This window comes from Oncorhynchus mykiss, chromosome 25, assembly GCF_013265735.2.
Source record: "Oncorhynchus mykiss isolate Arlee chromosome 25, USDA_OmykA_1.1, whole genome shotgun sequence".
NCBI lineage: Eukaryota > Metazoa > Chordata > Actinopteri > Salmoniformes > Salmonidae > Oncorhynchus > Oncorhynchus mykiss.
Window position 1 is genome coordinate 22,624,077 of NC_048589.1, and position 24,019 is coordinate 22,648,095.

At 43.7% G+C, this 24,019-nt stretch overlaps 1 protein-coding gene across 2 annotated transcripts in view; it reads left to right on the top strand.

The window, feature by feature from the left end:
• The window catches only part of prkcha (protein kinase C, eta, a), a 51,064-nt gene that overhangs the window by 19,789 nt on the left and 7,256 nt on the right, over positions 1–24,019 (top strand). For both annotated transcript variants that reach the window (XM_021584962.2, XM_021584964.2), the window contains 9 exons: positions 76–110; positions 514–596; positions 1,931–2,060; positions 2,180–2,313; positions 4,728–4,862; positions 4,966–5,139; positions 15,037–15,191; positions 22,561–22,699; positions 23,212–23,400. In XM_021584962.2, coding sequence (XP_021440637.2) covers positions 76–110; positions 514–596; positions 1,931–2,060; positions 2,180–2,313; positions 4,728–4,862; positions 4,966–5,139; positions 15,037–15,191; positions 22,561–22,699; positions 23,212–23,400 — 1,174 coding nt within the window. The remainder of the gene's footprint in view (positions 1–75; positions 111–513; positions 597–1,930; positions 2,061–2,179; positions 2,314–4,727; positions 4,863–4,965; positions 5,140–15,036; positions 15,192–22,560; positions 22,700–23,211; positions 23,401–24,019) is intronic.

Genomic DNA, 24,019 nt, shown 5'->3' on the forward strand with positions numbered 1-24,019 from the left:
AGTCAGTTACAAATATATTTCATATGTAAACAGTATGCTTTGCATGATTCCTGACTGTCAGGTCTTCTGTTACAGGGGTGTTTTTGGGAAGCAGGGTTACCAATGCCAAGGTGAGTGACCCTTTTTCTCCTTTTCACTGTTTTCTTTCTTGAGTCTTTCTTTCTGCTCAAACCCCCAGTCTTTCTTTTCTCTCACTCTTATTCACACCATTTCTGTGACCACCAGCCCACTCAGAAAGGAAGTCAGTGCTACGCCACAGAGACGGAGCTCTCTCTCACACGGCCTGTTTTTATTATTGAGCTGCTGAACCCAAAACCCAATCATCTCACAGTGCCCGGCCTCTATCTCAAATAATTAAGCCACATGGTCTTTCTCAGAAACAATTGATAAAAATCCCTAGTGTTTCAGCAGGAAGCTGATGCCTTTGTCAGGGTTTCTTTCACACTTAACGGCTGTGTTAATGAAAAACATGGTTTGATTGTTGTTTTGATTAATTCTCTGTCTGTTTTCCAGTATGCACTTGTGTGGTTCACAAGCGATGTCATCAGTTGGTTGTCACGGTGTGTCCACGCATGAAGAAGCCTGTCAAGGAGCCGGTGAGACAACATACAGAGACGAGCCATTTGAACTTTAACACCATACCCCTATTACACTACAATAACACTGTAACATCTCTGTCATGTCATTACTAGAACACCCACCCCTCCACATTCCAAAAATCACTCTCTCATCAATGGAATGTGTTCTGACAATGCAAAGACAAAAAGTTGTCTTTGTACCTGAAATACACTATTTTGACTATCCGGGGGATTCCAGAGTCAAAATCGGCTGTTCTACAGGTGCATTGTGCATCAGCTGATAGATCCAGATCCAGTCAGATGGCCTTCAGACGCAGATGAAAATATCTTTATTCAGGAACTGTGTCAGTCAGGGACCCTGCCCCGGATGCTGTTTGTGCTGAGTTGTTGTGGGTGAACAACATCAAGCTACTGAATACAGATGTAGGATCTTAATTTGATCACCCTGTTGCAGGAGAACTGCAATGCAGGTTTAAAAAGGCTTCTGAAGTTTGTAATTACCAGTTTGAAATTTCAGACTTTATTTTCCCTTAAAATGTCCATTCATTATAATCCACATAATAATTCACATTTCCTGTTGCTGCAGGATAGTTTTCTGCTGAAGCAAACTGGCACAATGACATGATGCCATGTGATGGTTTGCTTGAGCACACACTGCTACCTGCTGGCTGTGTGGTTTATAACATGCAGTATTTACATGGTCTCCCATTCAAACCGAGGTCAATGCAGTGGTGGAAAAAGTACTCAATTGTCATACTTGAGTAAAAGTAAACATACCTTAATAGAAAATGACTCAAGTAAAAGTCACCCAGTAAAATACTACTTGAGAAAAATATAAAAGTATTTGGTTTTAAGTATACTTAAGTATCAAAAGTAAATGTAATTGCTAAAATATACTCAAGTATCAAATGTAAAAGTATGATTCATTTCAAGTTCCTTATATTAAGCAAACCAGACAGCACAAATGTCTTTTTTTTTAAACGAATAGCCAGGGGCACACACCAACATAATTTACAAACAAAGCATTTGTGTTTACTGAGTCCGCCAGATAAGAAGCAGCAGGGATGACCAGAGATGTTCTCTTGATAAGTGTGTGAATTGGACCATTTTTCTGTCAAAATGTAACGAGTACTTTTGGGTGTCAGGGAAAATGTATGGAGTAAAAAGTATATTATTATCTTTAGAAATGTAGTAAAGTAAAAGTTTCCATAAATAGTCAAGTACAGATACACCCCCCCCCCCCCCCCCACACCCCCCCAAACTACTTAAGTAGTCCTTTAAAGTATTGTTTACTTAAGTACCTTATACCACTGGGCCAATGTGATGACATTCTGATAAATTCTCATTCACAGACCACCAATCAAGGCTTCAGTATCAACGTCCCCCATAAGTTTAACATCCACAACTTTAAGGCTCCCACCTTCTGTGACCACTGTGGTTCTCTACTGTGGGGCCTTGTCAGACAGGGTCTACACTGCAAGAGTAAGATTCTTTCTCTCATTTCTTATATTCTTTCTCTCTCAGATGTTTATAGGCAGGTGTTCCATTTTCATGGCTTATTAACCTGTACTTCCTGTCTGTTGTGTGTCTGTCCTCTGCAGTCTGTAAGATGAACGTACACATCCGCTGTAAAGGCAACGTAGCACCCAGCTGTGGGGTCAACAGTGTGGAGCTGGCCAACAAGCTGGCAGAGATGGGGCTGCAGGCTGGGGGGCTCTCCAAACGCAACTCACTGGTATGCTAACTAGATGAAAAGAGAGAGCGGGAGAGGAAGAAATAGTGTGCCAAGTTAACCCACACATACAAACCACAGGAGGTTGGTGGCACCTTAATTGGGGAGGACAGGCTCGTGGTAATGGCTGGACTGGTATATGTGAAATGGTATTAAACAAATGGTTTCCATGTGTTTGATGCCATTTCATTTGCTCTGTTACAGACATTATTATGATCTGTTATCCCCTCAGCAGCCTCAACTGATACACACACGTACTTAGATACATACACATACAGTTTATATACACTAATGTTGGAGTCATTAAAACTCGCTTTTCTTTTTTTTCATTTTTTTTTTATCCCCCTTTTCATGGTATCCAAATGTTAGTAGTTACTATCTTGTCTCATCGCTACAACTCCCGTACAGGCTCGGGAGAGACGAAGGTCGAAAGTCATGCGTCCTCCGAAACACAACCCAACCAAGCCGCACTGCTTCTTAACACAATGCGCATCCAACCCGGAAGCCAGCCGCACCAATGTGTCGGAGGAAACACTGTGCACATGGCGACCTGGTTAGCGTGCACTTCGCCCGTCCCGCCACAGGAGTCGCTAGTGCGCGATGAGACAAGGATATCCCTATCGGCCAAACCCTCCCTAACCCGGACGACGCTAGGCCAATTGTGCGTCGCCCCACGGACCTCCCGGTCGCGGCCGGCTGCGACAGAGCCTGGGCGCGAACCCAGATTCTCTGGTTGCACAGCTAGCACTGTGATGCAGTGCCCTAGACCACTGCGCCACCCGGGAGGCAAAAACTCGTTTTTCAACCACTCCACAAATTTCTTGTAACAAACTATAGTTTTGGCAAGTCGGTTAGGACATCTACTTTGTGCATGACACAAGTAATTTTTCCAACAATTGTTTACAGACAGATTATTTCACTTATATGTAATTCACTGAATCACAATTCCAGTGGGTCAGAAGTTTACATACACCATGTTGACTGTGCCTTTAAACAGCTTGGAAAATTCCAGAAAATTATGTCATGGCTTTAGAAGCTTCTGATATGCTAATTGTCATCATTTGAGTCAATTGGAGGTGTACGTGTGGATGTATTTCAAGGCCTACCTTCAAACTCAGTGCCTCTTTGCTTGACATCATGGGAAAATCTAAAGAAATTAAGACCTCAGAAGAACAAATTGTAGACCTCCACAAGTCTGGTTCATCATTCGGAGCAATTTCCAAATGCCTGAAGGTACCACATTAGTCTGTACAAACAATAGTACGCAAGTATAAACACTATGGGACCACGCAGCCGTCATACCGCTCAGGAAGGAGACGTGTTCTGTCTCCTAGAGATGAACGTACTTTGGTGTCGAAAAGTGCAAGCCAATCCCAGAACATCAGCAAAGGACCTTGTGAAGATGCTGGAGGAAACCGGTACAAAAGTATCTATATCCACAGTAAAACGAGTCCTATATAGACATAACCTGAAAGGTCGCTCAGCAAGGAAGAAGCCACTGCTCCAAAACTGCCATAAAAAAGCCAGACTACGGTTTGAAACTGCACATGGGGACAAAGATTGTACTTTTTGGAGAAATGTCCTCTGGTCTGATGAAACAAAAATATAACTTTTTGGCCATAATGACCATTGTTATGTTTGGAGGAAAAAGTGGAAGGCTTGCAAGCCGTATAATACCATCCCAACAGTGAAGCACGGGGGTGGCAGCATCATGTTGTGGGGGTGCTTTGCTGCAAGAGGGTCTGGTGCACTTCACAAAATAGATGGCATCATGAGGAAGGAAAATTATGTGGATATATTGAATCAACATTTCAAGACATCAGTCAGGAAGTTAAAGCAAATGGGTCTTCCAAATGGACAATGACCCCAAGCATACTTTCAAAGTTGTGGCAAAATGGCTTAAGGACATCAAAGTCAAGTTATTGGAGTGGCCATCACAAAACCCTGACCTCAATCCTATAGAAAATATGTGGGCAGAACTGAAAAAGCGTGTGCGAGCATGGAGGCCTACAAACCTAACTCAGTTACACCGGCTCTGTCAGGAGGAATTGGCCAAAATTCACCCAACTTATTGTAGGAAACTTGTGGAAGGCTACCCAAAACGTTTGACCCAAGTTAAACAATTTAAAGGCAATGCTACCAAATACTAATTGAGTGTATGTAAACTTCTGACCCACTGGGATTGTGATGAAAGAAATAAAAGTTGAAATAAATCATTCTCTCTACTATTATTCTGACATTTCACATTCATAAAATAAAGTGGTGATCCTAACTGACCTAAGAAAGGGATTTTTTTTGCTAGGATTAAATGTCAGGAATTGTGTGAAAAGGTGAGTTTAAATGTATTTGGCTAAGGTGTATGTAAACTTCTGACTTCAACTGTACATACATTACATACATACTCTGTTGTCCCCCAGTCCCCTGGAGGGCAGGGCCAGGTGCGGGCCCTCAGTGTGAGGAGGGAGAGTGGAAACCCTCAGCAGCAGACCAGACGGCTGGGTATCACTGACTTCACCTTCCTACAGGTGTTGGGCAAGGGCAGCTTCGGCAAGGTGAGACAATAGAGATACACTATGGAGCGATAACACAAGGGACTGTGTGAGGGTTTGGAGTTGGGTTAGTGACGTGTGTGTGTGTGGTTTATTCTTATGTCAGGTGATGCTGGCTCGGTTGAACTGCACTGAGCGGGTGTTCGCAGTTAAGGTGCTGAAGAAGGACATAATTCTGCAGGATGATGATGTTGAGTGCACTATGACAGAGAAGAGAGTGCTGTCACTAGCTGGCTGCCACCCCTACCTCACTCAGCTCTACTGTTGCTTTCAGACACTGGTGAGACACGCACACATTCTTACATTTACAGTTGACTGCAATATATATATTTGCTGTAATGCAGTTAGAAAAGCCAAGGCTAGCTTTTTCAAGCAGAAATTTGCTTCCTGCAACACAAACTCAAAACAGTTCTGGGATACTGTAAAGTCCATGAAGAATAAGAACACCTCCTCCTAGCTTCCCACTGAACTGAAGATAGGAAACTCTGTCACCACCGAAAAATCCACTATATTTGAGAATTTCAATTAGCATTTTTCTACGGCTGGCCATGCTTTCCACCTGGCTACCCCTACCCCAGTCAACAGCACTGCACCCCCACAGCAACTCGCCCAAGCCTTCCCCATTTCTCCTTCTCCCAAATCCAGTCAGCTGATGTTCTGAAAGAGCTGCAAAATCTGATCCCCTACAAATCAGCCGGGCTAGACAATCTGGACCATTTCTTTCTAAAATGATCTGCCGAAAATGTTGCAACCCCTATTACTAGCCTGTTCAACATCTCTTTCTCTTTCTCTGAGATTCCCAAAGATTGGAAAGCAGCTGCGGTCATCCCCCTCTTCAAAGGGGGAGGACACTCTTGACCCAAACTGCTCTATCCTACCCTGTCTTTCTAAGGTCTTCGAAAGCCAAGTCAACAAATAGATCACCGACCATTTTGAATCCCACCGCACCTTCTCCGCTATGCAATCTGGTTTCAGAGCTGGTCATGGGTGCACGCTCAAGGTCCTAAACGATATCTTAACCGCCATCAATAAGAAACAATACTGTGCGGCCGTATTAATTGACCTGGCCAAGGCTTTCGACTCTTGTCAATCACCACATCCTCATCGGAAGACTCGATAGCCTTGGTTTCTCAAATGATTGCCTCGTCTGGTTCACCAACTACTCTCATAGAGTTCAATGTGTCAAATCGGAGGGCCTGTTGTCCGTGCCTCTGGCAGTCTCTATGGGGGTGCCACAGGGTTCAATTCTTGGGCCGACTCTCTTCTCTGTATACATCAATGATGTCGCTCTTGCTGCTGGTGAGTCTCTGATCCACCTCTACTCAGACGACACCATTCTGTATACTTCTGGCCCTTCTTTGGACACTGTGTTAACAACCCTCCAGACGAGCTTCAATGCCATACAACTCTCCTTCCCTGGCCTCCAACTGCTCTTAAAAACATGCTCTTCAACCGATCGCTGCCTGCACCCGCCCGCCCGTCCAGCATCACTACTCTGGACGGTTCTGACTTAGAATATGTGGACAACTACAACTACCTAGGTGTCTGGTTAGACTGTAAACTCTCCTTCCAGACTCACATCAAACATCTCCAATCCAAAGTTAAATCTAGACTTGGCTTCCTATTTCGCAACAAAGCATCCTTCGCTCATGCTGCCAAACATACCCTCGTAAAACTGACCATCCTACCGATCCTCGACTTCGGCGATGTAATTTACAAAATAGCCTCCAATACCCTACTCAATAAATTGGATGCAGTCTATCACAGTGCCATCCGTTTTGTCACCAGAGCCCCATATACTACCCACCACTGCGACCTGTACGCTCTCGTTGGCTGGCCCTCGCTTCATACTCGTCGCCAAACCCACTGGCTCCATGTCATCTACAAGACCCTGCTAGGTAAAGTCCCCCCTTTTCTCAGCTCGCTGGTCACCATAGCAGCACCCACCTGTAGCACGCACTCCAGCAGGTATATTTCTCTGGTCACCCCCAAAGCCAATTCTCCCTTTGGCCGCCTCTCCTTCCAGTTCTCTGCTGCCAATGACTGGAACAAACTACAAAAATCTCTGAAACTGGAAACACTTATCTCCCTCACTAGCTTTAAGCACCAGCTGTCAGAGCAACTCACAGATTACTGCATCTGTACATAGCCCATCTATAATTTAGCCCAAACAACTACCTCTTCCCCTACTGTATTCATTTATTTTGCTCCTTTGCACCCCATTATTTCTATCTCTACTTTGCACATTCTTCCACTGCAAATCCACCATTCCAGTGTTTTTCTTGCTAAATTGTATTTACTTCGCCACCATGGCCTTTTTTGCCTTTACATCCCTTATCTCACCTCATTTGCTCACATTGTATATAGACATATTTTTTCTATTGTATTATTGACAGTGTTTTTTTTACTCCATGCTGTTATATGTGTCGAACTGCTTTGCTTTATCTTGGCCAGGTCGCAATTGTAAATGAGAACTTGTTCTCAACTTGCCTACCTGGTTAAATAAAGGTGAAATAAAATACATAAATAAATGCCTAGATTGTCCTGTTGAGGGCAGCAGTGCCCTAACGTTATGAGTGTGAGAGGTTAAATTGATTGTGACACAGGAAGCACAGTGTGAATGGCCATCTGGATGCCAGAGCTATTCTACAACCCAGAGCTCTGTTTTAGTTGTTTGAACCCTCGCTGGTCTACTTCAATGTGGATGAAAATCGAGCAGTGTTGAGTGATGGGTTATCTCTGGCTCCTAGACACAGCTTACTATGTATACCTCAGCTACCCCAGACCACACTCTATCTTCACTCCATAGTTCTGTCTTCTTTGAGTGGGAGTTACAGTACTTCATATCTTAACAATACAAATTGTAGCTGTACCTCATCTCTCACAGAGCCCCTCTACGCCATTCATATCCATGACTTATCCAGTTGGGTTAATCTAAGACATGCTCAGTAGAATAACACAGTAAGGGCTCTATAGTCTTTACCTACCTAGTGTGCTGCAGTTGAACAGAACACCTTGTACTGGCTAGTCATGTCTGGTACATTTATGGCCCATACAGTACTGCACTCCGTGTTCCACAAGGAAGTGTTTTTTCCTGCTCCCATATTCTGGAACATATGTGTGCCTAACCTGTAATGAGATAAATTATTTATGTATTTGCACAGTGTACATTGCTTAAAATGGAGCTGGAGAAGAAGGCAGATGTTTTACATGCCCCCAACAGATTGTGTTTTTTGTTTGTTTATTTGCGTTGTTTGTAACTTATTTTAACTTATTTTGTACATAATGTTGCCGCTACCGTCTCTTATGACTGAAAATAAATTCTGGACATCAGGACTGCGAATACTCACCGCGGACTGGCAGAACCCTTTTTTTCCTCTTTAACGAGTCTGACGAGCCTGACGTGAACGATATACTGCTTTCTCGGGAACAGGCTCAGATCCCTGTGATTTGCGTGAAGAGGAGGCGGAGAAAAAGGGGCTGGAGGGTGGGTTGCCTTCTGAGAATTCGTAGGCGATCGAATAAACCCCCACTTTCTTCCATTATGCTAGCAAACGTGCAATCTTTGGACAATAAAATAGATGACCTACGCGGAAGATTAAACTATTAACGGGACATTCAAAACGGTAATATCTTATGCTTCACGGAGTCGTGGCTGAACGACGACAGTCAACATACAGCTGGCTGGTTATACACTACACTGGGAGGATAGAACAGCGGCGTCTGGTAAGACAAGGGGCGGTGGACTATGTATTTTTGTAAATAACAGCTGGTGCATGATATCTAAGGAAGTCTCTAGCTATTCCTCGCCTGAGGTAGAGTATCTCATGATAAGCTGTAGACCACACTATCTACCTAGAGTTTTCATCTGTATTTTTCATAGCAGTTTACATACCACCACAGTCAGAGGCAGGCACTGACAGAAATGAATGAGCTGTATTTTGCCATAAGCAAACAAGAAAACGCTCACCCAGAGGCAGTGCTCCTAGTAGCCAGGGACTTTAATGCAGGGAAACTTAAATATGTTTTACCAAATTTCTATCAGCATGTTAAATGTGCAACTAGAGGGAAAAAAACTTTGGACCACCTTTACTCCATACACAGAAGCATACAAAGCTCTCCCTCGCCCTCCATTTAGAAAATCTGACCATAATTCTATCCTCCTCAATTCCTGCTTACAAGCAACAATGTAAGCAGGAAGCACCAGTGACTAGATCAATAAAAAAGTGGTCAGATGAAGCAGATGCTAAGCAAAAGGACTGTTTTGCTAGCACAGACTGGAATATGTTCGGGGATTCCTACGATGACATTGAGGAGTACACCAGTCACTGGCTTCATTAATAAGTGCATTGATGACGTCGTCCCCACAGTGCATACCCCAACTAGAAGCCATGGATTATAGGCAACATCCGCACTGAGCTAAAGGCTAGAGCTGCCGCTTTCAAGGAGCGGGACTCTAAACCGGAAGCTTATAAGAAATCCCGCTATGCCCACCGAAGAACCATCAAACAGGCAAAGCATCAATATAGGACAAAGATCAAATCATACTACACCGGCTCTGACGCTCGTCGGATGTGGCAGGGCTTGCAAACCATTACAGACAACCAAGGGAAGCACAGCCGAGAGCTGCCCAGTGACACGAGCCGACCAGACGAGCTAAACTACTTCTATGCTCGCTTCGTGGCAAATAACACTGAAACATACATGAGAGCACCAGCTGTTCCAGAAGACTGTGTGATCACGCTCTCCGCAGCCGATGTGAGTAAGACCTTTAAACAGGTCAACATTCACAAGGCCACAGGGCCAGACGGATTACCAGGACGTGTACTGCGAGCATGCGCTGACGAACTGGCAAGTGTCTTCACTGACATTTTCAACCTCTTCCTGTCCAAGTCCGTAATACCAACATGTTTTAAGCAGACAACCATAGTGCCTGTGCCCAAGAACGCCAAGATAACCTGCCTAAATGACTACCGACCCGAAGCACTCACGTCTGTAGCTATGAAGTGCTTTGAAAAGCTGGTCATGGCTCTCATCGACGCCATTGTCCCAGAAACCCCAGACCGACTCCAATTTGCATACCCCCCAACAGATCCACAGATGATGCAATCTATTTTGCACCCCGCACTGCCCTTTCCCACCAGGACAAAAATAAACACCAATGTGAGAATACTATTCATTGACTACAGCTCAGCGTTCAACACTGTTGTGCCCTCAATGCTCATCAATAAGCCAAGGACCCTGGGACTAAACACCTTCCTCTGCAACTGGATCCAGGACTTCCTGACGGGCCGCCCCCAGGTGGTAAGGGTAGGTAACAACACATCCGCCACGCTGATCCTCAAGACAGGGACCCCTCAGGGGTGCGTGCTCAGTCCCCTTCTGTACTCTCTGTTCACTCATGACTGCACAGCCAGGCACGACTCCAACACCATCATCAAGTTTGCCAATGACACAACAGTGGTAGGCCTGATAACCGGGAAGACAGCTTATAAGGAGGAGGTCAGAGACCTGGCCATGTGGTGCCAGGACATCAACCTCTCCCTCAATGTAATCAAGACAAATGAGATGATTGTGGACTACAGGAAAAAGAAGACTGAGCACCCCCCCATTCTCAGCGATGGGGCTGCAGTGGAGTAGGTTGAGGGCTTCAAGTTCCTTGGTGTCCATCACCAACAGACTAACATGGTCCAAGCACACCAAGACAGTCATGTGAAGACAGCACGACAAAACCTATTCCCCCTCAGGAGTCTGAAAAGATTTGGCATGGGTCCTCAGATCCTCAAAAGGTTCTACAGGTACACCGTTGAGAGCATCATTGCCTGGTATGGCAACTGCTCGGCCTCTGACCACAAGGCATGACAGAAGGTGCCTAGTCACTGGGGCCAAGCCTCCTGCCATCCAAGACCTCTATACAAGGCAGTGTCAGAGGAAGGCCAAAAAGATTGTCAAAGACTCCAGCCACTCTAGTCATAGACTGTTCTCTCTGCTACTGCATGGCAAGCGTTACCGGAGCGCCAAGTCTAGGTCCAAGAGACTTCTTAACAGCTTCTATCCCCAAGCCATAAGACTCCTGAACACCCTAATCTAATGGCTACCCAGACTATGTGCACCCCTCCATTTTACACCGCTGCTGCTGTCTGTTGTTTTCATCTATGCATAGTCACTTTAATAACTCTACCTACATGGTAGCAGTGTGAACAAGCAGCGGCCCGGGTGGTAATTGTCCTTGATTATCTTTTTGGCCTTCCTGTGACATCCGGTGCTGTAGGTGTCATGGAGGACAGGTAGTTTGCCCCCGGTGATGCGTTGTGCTGACCGCACCACCCTCTGGAGAGTCTGGGTGGTGCAGTTTCCGTACCGGGCAGTGACACAGCCCGACAGGATGCTCTCAATTGTGCATCAGTACAAGTTTGTATCCACCCTCTGGAGAGCCTAGCACTTGAAGGCGGTGCAGTTGCCATACCAGGCTATGATACAGCCCTACAGGATGCTCTCGATTGTCACCCAAAACCCTGACCAACTTTTACAGATGCACAAGACAAATTTCTTCAGCCTCCTGAGGTCCACCCACACTATCTGTGTGGGTGGACCTTTTCAGTTTGTCCGTGATGTGTACGCCGAGGAACTTAACTTTCCACCTTCTCCACCACTGTCCCTTCGATGTGGATAGGTGGGTTCTCCTTCTGCTGTTTCCTGAATTCCACGATCATCTCCTTTGTTTTGTTGAGTGAGATGTTGTTTTCCTGAAACCACCCTCCGAGTGCCCTCACCTCCTCCCTGTAGGTTGTCTCGTCGTTGTTGGTAATCAAGTTCACTACTGTTGTCTGCAAACTTGATGTTTGAGTTGAAAGCGTGAATGGCCACGCAGTTGTGGATGAACAGGGAGTCCAGGAGGGGGCTGAGCATGCACCCTTGTGGGGCCCCAGTGTTGAGGGTCAACGAAGTGGAGATGTTGTTTCCTACCATCACCACCTGGGTGCGGCCCGTCAAAGTCCAGGACCCAATTGCACAGACCTAGGGCCTCCTGCTTGATGATGAGCTTGGAGGGTTCTATGTATGGGGTTGAATGCTGTAGTCAATGAATAGTCAATGAATAGCATTCTTACTTGGGTATTCATCTTGTCCAGATGGGATAGGGCAGTGTGATGGCAATTGTATCGTCTGTGGACCTGTTGGGGTGGTATGCAAACTGAAGTGTGTCTAGGATGGCCGGTAAGGTGGAAGTGATGTGATCCTTGACATGTCAATCAAAGCACTTCATGATGACGGGGCGTAATACGGGGCGATAGTAATTTAGTTCAGTTGTCTTTGCCTTCTTGGGTACAGGAACAATGGTGGCCATCTTAAAGCATGTGGGGACAGCAGACTGGGATAGAGAGCGACTGAATATGTCCGTAAACACACCAGCCTGCTGGTCTGTGCATGCTCTGAGGATGCGGCTAGGGATGCCGTCTGGGCCAGCAGCCTTGCGAGGGTCAACTTTTTTGGGATAGGGGGCAGTATTCGGAAGTTTGGATGACTGAGGTGCCCAAAGTAAACTGCCTGCTACTCAGGCCTAGAAGCTAGGGTATGCATATAATTAGTAGATTTGGATAGAAAACACTAAAGTTTCCAAAATGGTTAAAATAATGTATGTGAGTATAACAAAACTAATATGGCAGGTGACAACCTGAGGAGAATCCATCCATGAAGTGCTATTATTTTGAAATGCCTGTTTTTCCATTGAAAGCCTATCCACCATACAAAGACTTATGACGCAGTTCACGATTCCTATGGCTTCCACTACATGTGGCCAGTCTTTATGCATTGTTTCAGGATTTTACTCTAAAAAATGAGGGAGAAACACCACTTTCAATGAGAGGCCAGTGGAAATTTCCAGAGATGTGTCCTCGCCTTTCTTGTTTTTCCTTTTCTATTGACGAAGCTATTGTCCGGTTGAAATATGATCGATTATTTTTGACAAAAACAACCTGAGGATTGATTATAAACATCGTTTGACATGTTTCTACGAACTTTTATGATTTTTCGTCTGCCTGCTGTGACAGCGCTTTGTGCCAATGGATTACTGAACAAAACAAACATTTATTGTGTCACATGGAGTCTTGTGAGTGCAACCATACAAAGATCATCAAAGGTAAGTGATACATTCTATTGCTATTTCTGACTTTTGTTACTCCTCTGCTTGGCTGGTTACTGTTTAATGATTTGTCTGCTGGGCGCTGTTCTCAGATAATCGCATAGTTTGCTTTCGCCGTAAAGCCTTTTTGAAATCTGACACAGCGGTTGGATTAACAATAAGTTAATCTTTAAACTGATGTATAACACTTGTATGTTTTAGGAATTTTTATTATGAGTATTTCTGTTTTTGAATTTGGCGCTCTGCAATTTCACTTGCTGTTGTCGAGGACGCTACCATCCCACCTATCCCAAGGAAGTTAACACGTTTAAATGTTTTGCTCATGTCGGCCACAAAGAAGGAGAGATGGGGGGGGGGGGGGGGCTGCAGTCCTTGTTAGAGGTCTGCAAGAATGGCACTGTATTATCCTCAATGCGGGCAAAGAAGGGTTTTAGTCTGGAAGCGTGACGTCGGTGTCTGGGACGTGGCTGGTTTTCTTTTTGTAGTTTGTGATTTCCTGTAGACCCTGCCACATACGTCTCGGGTCTGAGTCGTTGAATTGCGACTCCACTTTGTCACTGTACCGGCATTTCGCTTGTTTGATTGCCTTGCGGAGGGAATAACTACACTGTTTATATTCAGTGATGTTCCCAGACCTCTTTCCATTGTTAAATGCGGTGGTTCGCTCTTTCAGTTTGCTGCGAATGCCGCCATCCATCCATGGTTTGTGGTTAGGGTAGGTTTTAATAGTCACAGTGGGTGCAACATCGCCAATGCACTTCCTTATATACTCACTCACCGAGTCAGCGTATAGATCGGTGTTATTCTCTGAGGCTGACTGGACCATATCCCAGTCCGCGTGATCAAAACAATCTTGAAGCGTGGATTCCGATTGGTCAGACCAGCATTGAATGGTTCTAGTCACTGGTACATCCTGTTTGAGTTTCTGCCTATAAGATGGTAGGAGCAAGATGGCGTCGTGGTCGGACTTGATGAAGTGAGGTCGGGGGAGGGCTTTGTATGTGTCCTGGAAGTTAGAGTATAAGTGATCGAGTGTATTACCCCCGCGAGTACTGCAATCAATATGCTGATTGAATTTAGGTATCCTTATTAAAATCCCGAGTGACAATTAATGCAGCCTCAGGATATATGGTTTCCAGTTTACATAGAGTCCAGTGAAGTTCCTTGAGGGCCGTCGTGGTGTCTGCTTGAGGGGGAATGTACACAGCTGTGACGATAACTGACAAGAATTCACTTGGAGGTAATATGGCCGGCATTTGACTGTAAGGAATTCTAGGTCGGGTGAGCAGAAGGACTTGAGTTCCTATATGTTATGATTACACCATGAGTCGTTAATCATGAGGCATACACACCCCCTCTTCACAGAGGGGTGTTTATCTCTGTCGGTGCGATGCATGGAGAAGCCCGGTGGCTGAACCGATTCCGATAACATATCCCGAGAGAGCCATGTTTCCGTGAAACAGAGAATGTTACAATCTCTGATGTCTCTCTGGAAGGCAACCCTTGTTCGAATTTCGTCTACCTTGTTGTAAAGAGACTGGACATTGGTGAGTAGTATACTTTGGAGCAGTGGGCGATGTGCACGTCTACGGAGCCTGACCAAGAGGCCGCTCCGTCTGCCGAGGCACAGTTGTTTTGGTTTGGCTTCTGGGATTAGATCCATTGTCCTGGTCCAAACAGAGGACCCGCTTCGGGTATGTCCTATTCCTGGTCGTAATGTTGGTAAGTGGATGTCGGTCGCTCTTATATCCAATAGTTCTTCCCGGCTGTATGTAATAAACTTAAGATTTCCTGTGGTAACAATGTAAGAAATAATACATAAAAAAACTAAATACTGCAAGGTTTCCTAAGGACTCGAAGCGAGGCGACCATCTGTCGGCGCCATTTTGTATAGTAGGGTAATAGACAAGAGTTTGACGTCTCTTCCTCCTTGACATAAGGAACTTGGTATGTCCTCAAACATGTAGAGCTGTTGTGGATAAAGTTGGGATTCGTTATTGTGTATGTACAAACTGAACCATTGTCCCTGTGTTGCAGGACCGCCTGTTCTTTGTGATGGAGTTTGTCAACGGGGGCGACCTCATGTTCCACATCCAGAAGTCCAGGAAGTTTGAGGAGGGCCGCGCTTGCTTCTACACTGCCGAGATCACCTCTGCACTAATGTTCCTGCACAGCAAGGGCATCCTCTACAGGTCCAATACACACACACACACACACACACACACATGCTCTTATATAGAGACGGCTAACCTTTTCATTGAAGTGATGCCAAGGTGGCAGGTGACTGGTTCTAATCCATTTAGATTTGTGTGTGGTCTTTTAAAAGTCTTTTTACATGGTTGTTGTCCACTTACCATGATGGCCAACACAACGATCTCTCTGCCAAACCTCATGTTGATAAAGGTGGCAGCAGCATCTGAGCGGCTACGCTAAATGTTGAGTTTATATTTACAGTGCCTTGCGAAAGTATTCGGCCCCCTTGAACTTTGCGACCTTTTGCCACATTTCAGGCTTCAAACATAAAGATATAAAACTGTATTTTTTTGTGAAGAATCAACAACAAGTGGGACACAATCATGAAGTGGAACGACATTTATTGGATATTTCAAACTTTTTTAACAAATCAAAAACTGAAAAATTGGGCGTGCAAAATTATTCAGCCCCCTTAAGTTAATACTTTGTAGCGCCACCTTTTGCTGCGATTACAGCTGTAAGTCGCTTGGGGTATGTCTCTATCAGTTTTGCACATCGAGAGACTGAACATTTTTCCCATTCCTCCTTGCAAAACAGCTCGAGCTCAGTGAGGTTGGATGGAGAGCATTTGTGAACAGCAGTTTTCAGTTCTTTCCACAGATTCTCGATTGGATTCAGGTCTGGACTTTGACTTGGCCATTCTAACACCTGGATATGTTTATTTTTGAACCATTCCATTGTAGATTTTGCTTTATGTTTTGGATCATTGTCTTGTTGGAAGACAAATCTCCGTCCCAGTCTCAGGTCTTTTGCAGACTCCATCAGGTTTTCTTCCAGAATGGTCCTGTATTTGGCTCCATCCATCATCCCATCAATTTTAACCATCTTCCCTGTCCCTGCTGAAGAAAAGCAGGCCCAAACCATGATGCTGCCACCACCATGTTTGACAGTGGGGATGGTGTGTTCAGCTGTGTTGCTTTTACGCCAAACATAACGTTTTGCATTGTTGCCAAAAAGTTCAATTTTGGTTTCATCTGACCAGAGCACCTTCTTCCACATGTTTGGTGTGTCTCCCAGGTGGCTTGTGGCAAACTTTAAACAACACTTTTTATGGATATCTTTAAGAAATGGCTTTCTTCTTGCCACTCTTCCATAAAGGCCAGATTTGTGCAATATACAACTGATTGTTGTCCTATGGACAGAGTCTCCCACCTCAGCTGTAGATCTCTGCAGTTCATCCAGAGTGATCATGGGCCTCTTGGCTGCATCTCTGATCAGTCTTCTCCTTATATGAGCTGAAAGTTTAGAGGGACGGCCAGGTCTTGGTAGATTTGCAGTGGTCTGATACTCCTTCCATTTCAATATTATCGCTTGCACAGTGCTCCTTGGGATGTTTAAAGCCTGGGAAATCTTTTTGTATCCAAATCCGGCTTTAAACTTCTTCACAACAGTATCTCGGACCTGCCTGGTGTGTTCCTTGTTCTTCATGATGCTCTCTGCGCTTTTAACAGACCTCTGAGACTATCACAGTGCAGGTGCATTTATACGGAGACTTGATTACACACAGGTGGATTGTATTTATCATCATTAGTCATTTAGGTCAACATTGGATCATTCAGATATCCTCACTGAACTTCTGGAGAGAGTTTGCTGCACTGAAAGTAAAGGGGCTGAATAATTTTGCACGCCACAATTTTTCAGTTTTTGATTTGTTAAAAAAGTTTGAAATATCCAATAAATGTCGTTCCACTTCATGATTGTGTCCCACTTGTTGTTGATTCTTCACAAAAAAATACAGTTTTATATCTTTATGTTTGAAGCCTGAAATGTGGCAAAAGGTCGCAAAGTTCAAGGGGGCCGAATACTTTCGCAAGGCACTGTAGATAGCCCTCCATGTTAGCGCCACATAGAATGACTGCTAGATTGATGTGACGAGCTAATGTCTTTTCCTGGAAATACCCTAACCCTAGAACACCAGGCCTTGCTCTATAACAGTACTAAAGACCCTGTGCTGACTTCTCAACATATGGTCCCAGATGTAGCCCAAGTGTATTATGTAACCTAACCACCTTCTTGTCTTAACTACTGTATCTCTTCCTCGTGCTCTTTCACCTCAAGATAAAGGGCTCATTATCAGCCAATCAGGGGCCATAAAATGGAGCAACAAAATTATTTTTGCAAAAGTGCTTTAATCTCGATTTTAGACCATTAATATAATCTTAAATCAAAGACCAGAGCTTATAGTACCCAATGTCAAAATGTTACAGACCACAAGGTCCCCTCCTTGACTAGTCCTTTAATCTCTTTAGGTTTGCTTACTGTGCTGTTAGTCATTATTACATATTTGAAGTCCAGATAAGGTAAATGGTTTGGGTTAGTAAGTCAGTAAGTCACCAACTACTCCCTCTACTAGTACTTTCCGCTCCCTGTATGATTGGGAAGCACTTGGTCCCTCTCTCTATGCCTGCAGCTGTTTCCCAATCACCAGTTGGAGATGTGATTCACAGCAGATCAAGTCAGCATGTGGCAGACGTTCAGAATGCACTGAGATGTTTCCAGCATGGCAGTTTGACCCCAAGGTCATGAACACACTGTGACTATGACCTACATCGCATAGACAAAGGTCTAATGTCTCTAATATCGACGCTAGATTCACTGCCCAGCCGTGCCTCTCACAGGAAGTGATGAAGAGGAATTAGGTGGATGAGGTAGAGACTGAGGTTGGAGTAGAGAGCCAAACAAAAACCAGAGGACAGGAAGCAGGCAGGGTTTGTGATTAAGTGGAGGGTAATTCTTTAGTAAAACGGTGTCATTGGACTCAAGCCTGAAAACCCCACCACCCACTGGTCACAAACTGTTTGAATCAACGTTGTTTCAACCTAATTTGAGAGATGAACGTACTTTGGCGTGAAAAGTGCAAATCAATCCCAGAACAACAGCAAAGGACCTTGTGAAGATGCTGGAGGAAATGGGTACAAAAGTACATATATCCACAGTAAACCATATATCGATATATCCTATATCCGGAGAAGACAAGGTGAGTGCTACCATCAGTCCTGTGTCATGCCAACAGTAAAGCATCCTGAGACCATTCATGTGTGGGGTTGCTTCTCAGCCAAGGGAGTGGGTTCACTCACAATTTTGCCTAAGAACACAACCATGAATAAAGAATGGTACCAACACATCCTCCGAAACCAACTTATCCCAACCATCCAGGAACAGTTTGGTGACGAACAATGCCTTTTCCAGCATGATGGAACAGTTTGCCATAAGGCAAAAGCAGGGAACAAAACATTGATATTTGGGTCTATGGCCAGGAAACTCCCCGGACGTTAATCCCATTGAGAACTTGTGGTCAATCCTCAAGAGGCGGGTGGACAAACAAAAACCCACAAATTCTGACAAACTCCAAGCATTGATTATGCAAGAATGGGCTGCCATCAGTCAGGATGTGGCCCAGAAGTTAATTGACAGCATGCCAGGGCAGATTGCAGAGGTCTTGAAAAAGAAGGGTCAATAGACGCCTTTGACACTTATGAAATGCTTGTAATTATACTTCAGTATTCCATAGTAACATCTGACAAAAATATCTAGACACTGAAGCTGCAAACTTAGTGGAAATTAATATTTGTGTCATTCTCAACTTTTGGCCACGACTGTATGTACCTCCGACTTCAACTGTATTGTCTTTTTATTTATTTTTTTACCCTAGGTTGAATTGAAACAAAAGTCGTTGATGACTTTGCAAATGCTTTTTAGGCCTAAAAAGTATCATTGAAATACTGTATGACTTATAAAGTATGCTTACATTTAATTTGCTTTGTTAAAATGTAGCTTTGGAATGGCTGATAGCAACAGTGAATATATTTAGTTACTAAGAGATCTCTCAAAATCATTCTCTCGATAGCACATTGATAGTAGTCAGTGACACATATTAAAGCTGAGCAGGGCTGGGTTTGGGAGACCAAATGGATAGCTGTAGATATATAAACTCTCCGATAGTTTTTTTCTGATAGTGGATATAACGGTATTTCAAAAGGTGCAAATTCAACATATTTTATATAAGGTTTATCTATGTTGAAAATGTGTAACCATGATGACATAATCCTGTGATTCAAATTTCACCCTTAAAACAACAATTTCACATTCAATATGTTGAAAAATTACATTGAAACAATGTTGATTCAACCAATTTGTGCCCAGTGGGATATTACATTTTATTAAAATGTAGACAAACTGGAATTTGACAACCAAACACAATTTAATATCACTTTTGCAATACAGTAAATTCCCTATTAACTTGATGTGTTGGATTCACATCTCTAACTTCAACAACAAAAATGTAAAGAATAAGATTAAGCCAGTGGCTCAGATGAAACTATCCAAGCATTAGATATCCTTGAAATGTTGATATTTGGTTGCGTGGTCAACCAAACACAATTCAATAATCTTTCATAGGTAACAGTATTTATTCAACCTTAAAATGAGTAACACATCTATGGCCACATTTTGAGGTTAGCCTACTGTAACTCTAAATCTCTTACGTAATCAAGCGTGCATGTTCAAGATAGCATTCAAAGGTCGCAGGTCTGTGGAGATCTTCAGTTGCTTTCATGATCTGTGCAGAATCTTGAACAGCATTGATCACTTGCACTATGTACTTTTAATGTAATCTCATCTGCAACCCAGGACATTTGGTTGTTCTATTAGATGAAGCCCATAACACGTTAAGTTGTTGTATAAATACAAATATCTGACATTGTATTCCCATTTGAACTTTGTTATGCTTTTAAATGGTTGACAGCGCAGTAATAACACATTTAGATGACAACTAAACCAAAAATCAAACATATTGTTTTTCTACTGTAATTTGGTTGTGCTTTTATACTGAACAAAAATATAACTGCAACATGCAACAATTTCATTGATTTTTACTGAGTTACAGTCACTCAGTCAATTGAAATAAATTCATTAGGACCTAATCTATGCATTTCACATGATTGTTGGTCACAGATACCTTAAACAAATGGGCCTCAGGATCTTGTTACGATATTTTTGTGCATTAAAATTGCCCTCGATTTAAATGCAATTGTGTTCATTGTTTGTAGCTTATACCCATACCATAACCCCGGCACTCTGTTCACAACGTTGACATCAGCAAACCGCTCACCCACACTACGCCATACACGTGGTCTGCGGTTGTTAGGCCGGTTGTATGTACTGCCAAATTTTAAAAAATGACGTTGGAGGTGGTTTATGGTATTTTTCAATTAACATTGAATTATCTGGCAACCGCACTGGTGGCTAATCCTTTTGTCAACATGCCAATTGCACGCCCCCTCAAAATTGTCGACATCTCTGGCATTGTGTTGTGTGACAAAACTGCACATTTTACAAAAGGTGCACCTGTGTATTGATCATGCTGTTTAATCGGCTTCTTAGAGTAATGGTGCCGATAGAGAGGGCTGCCTCACTTCTAGTCCTTAGGAAACTTTGCAGTATTTAAAAATATATATACAGTGGGGCAAAAAAGTATTTAGTCAGCCACCAATTGTGCAAGTTCTCCCACTTAAAAAATATGAGAGGCCTGTAATTTTCATCATAGGTACACTTCAACTATGACAGACAAAATGAGGGAAAAAAATCCAGAAATCACATTGTAGGATTTTTAATGAATTTATTTGCAAATTATACAAGGCCCTCCCTCCCCCGCCCTCCTTTCGGCAAATCTGACCATGACTCCATTTTGCTCCTCCCTTCCTATAGGCAGAAACTCAAACAGGATGTACCCTTGCTAAGGACTATACACATACGTCTCGTGTCTGAGTCCTTGAATTGCGACTCTACTTTCTCTATACTGACATTTTGCTTGTTTGATTCCCTTGTGGAGGGAATAACTACACTGTTTGTATTCGGCCATATTCCTAGTCACCTGTCCATGTTTATTATCTTGGCAAAGGAGACATTCTCACTAACAGGGATGTAAAACAAATTTGTGCACAATATGAGAGAAATAAGCTTTTTGTGTGTATGGAACATTTTTGTGATCTTTTATTTCAGCTCATGAAACATGGGACCAACACTTTACATGTTGCATTTATATTTTTGTTCAGTATAGAATCACAAGCTTCATGTAGTAAATGCGTGCTTGAAGTATGGGAGCAAATATTATACTTTAGACTGCTTTATTTCTACAAGTCTTTTTTGCCATGTGTTTGTTTTGCAGTGAGCCAGAGGCACCATGAGGAACTGAGTCAGTCAGGACAGGAAACACCAGATTAAACCAACCACACTATACTTCCATTAATGTGTGTCTGTGTGTCTTCACTCTATTTCTTTTTCCTCACTCCCTCCCTCTCACACATACACACACAACCTACACATTAAGTCATTACCTCACCTTTACCTGCAGACTCAGCCATGCCCGTCTAACACATTGGTGACACATCACTGCTGTGTCACCTGATCTCAGATTAGCGCTATTGGCTGGGTTAATCTGTCTCTCAGATAGCCAAGGCTCCAACGGCCTTAGTGGGGAGGAGGAGGGGCCTCCAATAGAGATGGAGACAGAGACCAGACAATTTATTGTTATGGGGGATGATTCATTATGAAGGAAATTAATAATGACTCTGCTTTGCTCCTACCTTACTGCTTCTCCTGAATATTGCTTCTCCTCGTTACAGTGCTAATTTAAAGACGCTAGACAAACTTCAAAGATACAAGAGCCCAACGCCAAAACATTTTGTTAATGTCTGTTTGAAGTTCTCCCCATTTTTTGGGGGTGACAGATCAATATTGACACTGCAGCCCAGCCATTCCCCTGCTCATCCCCCTTCCCCATTAGGCTCTGTCGTATGACTGTGACAGACTCTTCTCTGCTTCTCTGCTGTTAGTCATTGGTCAGTGTCCTGGCCAACAGTTCTCCTCTGTGTCTCCTGGTCCTACAGTTGGTCACAGTCTACATGTGGTCTAACTCACCATATTCTCTCACCTCACAGACATATTTTAGCAACAACTCTCGAAGGGGAGGATAGTTTAGCCGTCACAAAATTAAATATAGCAGTATTTGCTGACTCACTGGTAATGTTTTTATTTTATTTGACTAGGCAAGTCAGTTAAGAACAAATTCTTATTTTCAATGACGGCCTAACTGCCTGTTCAGGGGCGGAACGACAGATTTGTACCTTGTCAGCTCGGGGATTTGAACTTGCAACCTTCCAGTTATGAGTCCAACGCTCTAACCACTAGGCTATCCTGCCGCCCCAATAGGGAACATACGTAATAGTTGAATAGTTTCCCCAAAAAAATGAATGCGTTTAGGAGTCTACAGGTCTGGAGATGTCTGTAATGAGGTGTTATGTTTTCCAGGGATCTTAAACTGGACAATGTGCTCCTTGATAAGGATGGACACTGTAAACTGGCTGATTTTGGCATGTGCAAGGAGGGCATGTTTGAAGGTGTGGCCACGGGCACCTTCTGTGGGACGCCTGACTACATCGCCCCAGAGGTCAGTTTACCCCCCTCCACTCTTATACCCCTTCCTCTGCTCTAAGATTGCATCCTTTACACCAATGGGAATCATTAAGTATCGGTCTCCCATCTATCTTTCGAAGGAGCAGCTAGGTAACACACCTGTGTTGGGTTGGCCCCCTGAAACCACTTCAGTTCTGTTAGGAGAGCCCCATCTGCCTCTCACAGGCTCTGTTTGCCAACACTCTTTAAATCCCCACGACGAAATGCACCAAGAGAGGGGTCCTTGGTTACGAATTAGTGAGTTTATGAATGTGGAGTGTGTATGTGTTTGTACGTAAAGCATTTAGTCTGATTTTGATGAATGGCTTCATTGCCATCCCCAACACTCAGTCCTTAGTGTATCCCAGTGAAGAGCAGCGAAACCCAAGGAACTGTCTTGGCTCTGGAATTTGGTGTTACATTTAGTAAAACTCCAGTTGATGTACTTTAGAAGGTCTCTACTATGTTGTGTAATGTTGTTAAATGTCATGTGTTGTGGGTACCCAGATTCTTCAGGAGATGCTGTATGGGCCGTCTGTGGACTGGTGGGCTCTCGGGGTGCTGCTCTACGAGATGTTGTCTGGCCACGCCCCCTTCGAGGCAGAGAACGAGGACGACCTGTTTGAGTCCATCCTGAATGAGGAGATTATCTATGCATCCTGGCTGAGTGCTGATGCAGTCAATATCCTGAAAGCTGTAAGTCCATCCTAAAAAAATTAAAAGTCCATCCTTAATGCGGAGCTCATCTATCTGTCCTAAATGACCACGGTTAATCATATTCAATAACACTCAATGCTGTTCATGTTACAGAGGCCTTTATATTGTTTACATGAGAGAATATACAGTGGAGTCTGAAATTATTGACACACCTAAAGATTTGTATAAATAAAGTAGTCAAAAGCTTAGGATTTGGTCCCATATTCCTAGCACGCAATGACTACATCAAGTTTGGGACTGGACAAAATTGTTAGGGAGCCAAGCCCAGCCAATGAGAATTTGTTTTAACCCCACAAGGGCTTTATTACAGACAGAAATACTCCTCAGTTTCATCAGCTTTCCGGGTGGCTGGTCTCAGACTATCCTGTCGTTGGAGGCGGCTTATGGTAGAGAAATGAACATTGAATTCTCTGGCTACAGCTCTGGTGGATATTCCTACAGTCTACATGCCAATTGCACGCTCCCTCAACTTGAGATGTCTGTGGCATTGTGATGTGTGACAAAACTTCACATTTTGGAGTGGCCTTTTATTGTCCCCAGCACAAGGTGCACCTGTGTAATGATCATGCCGTTTAATCAGCTTCTTGATATGCCACAC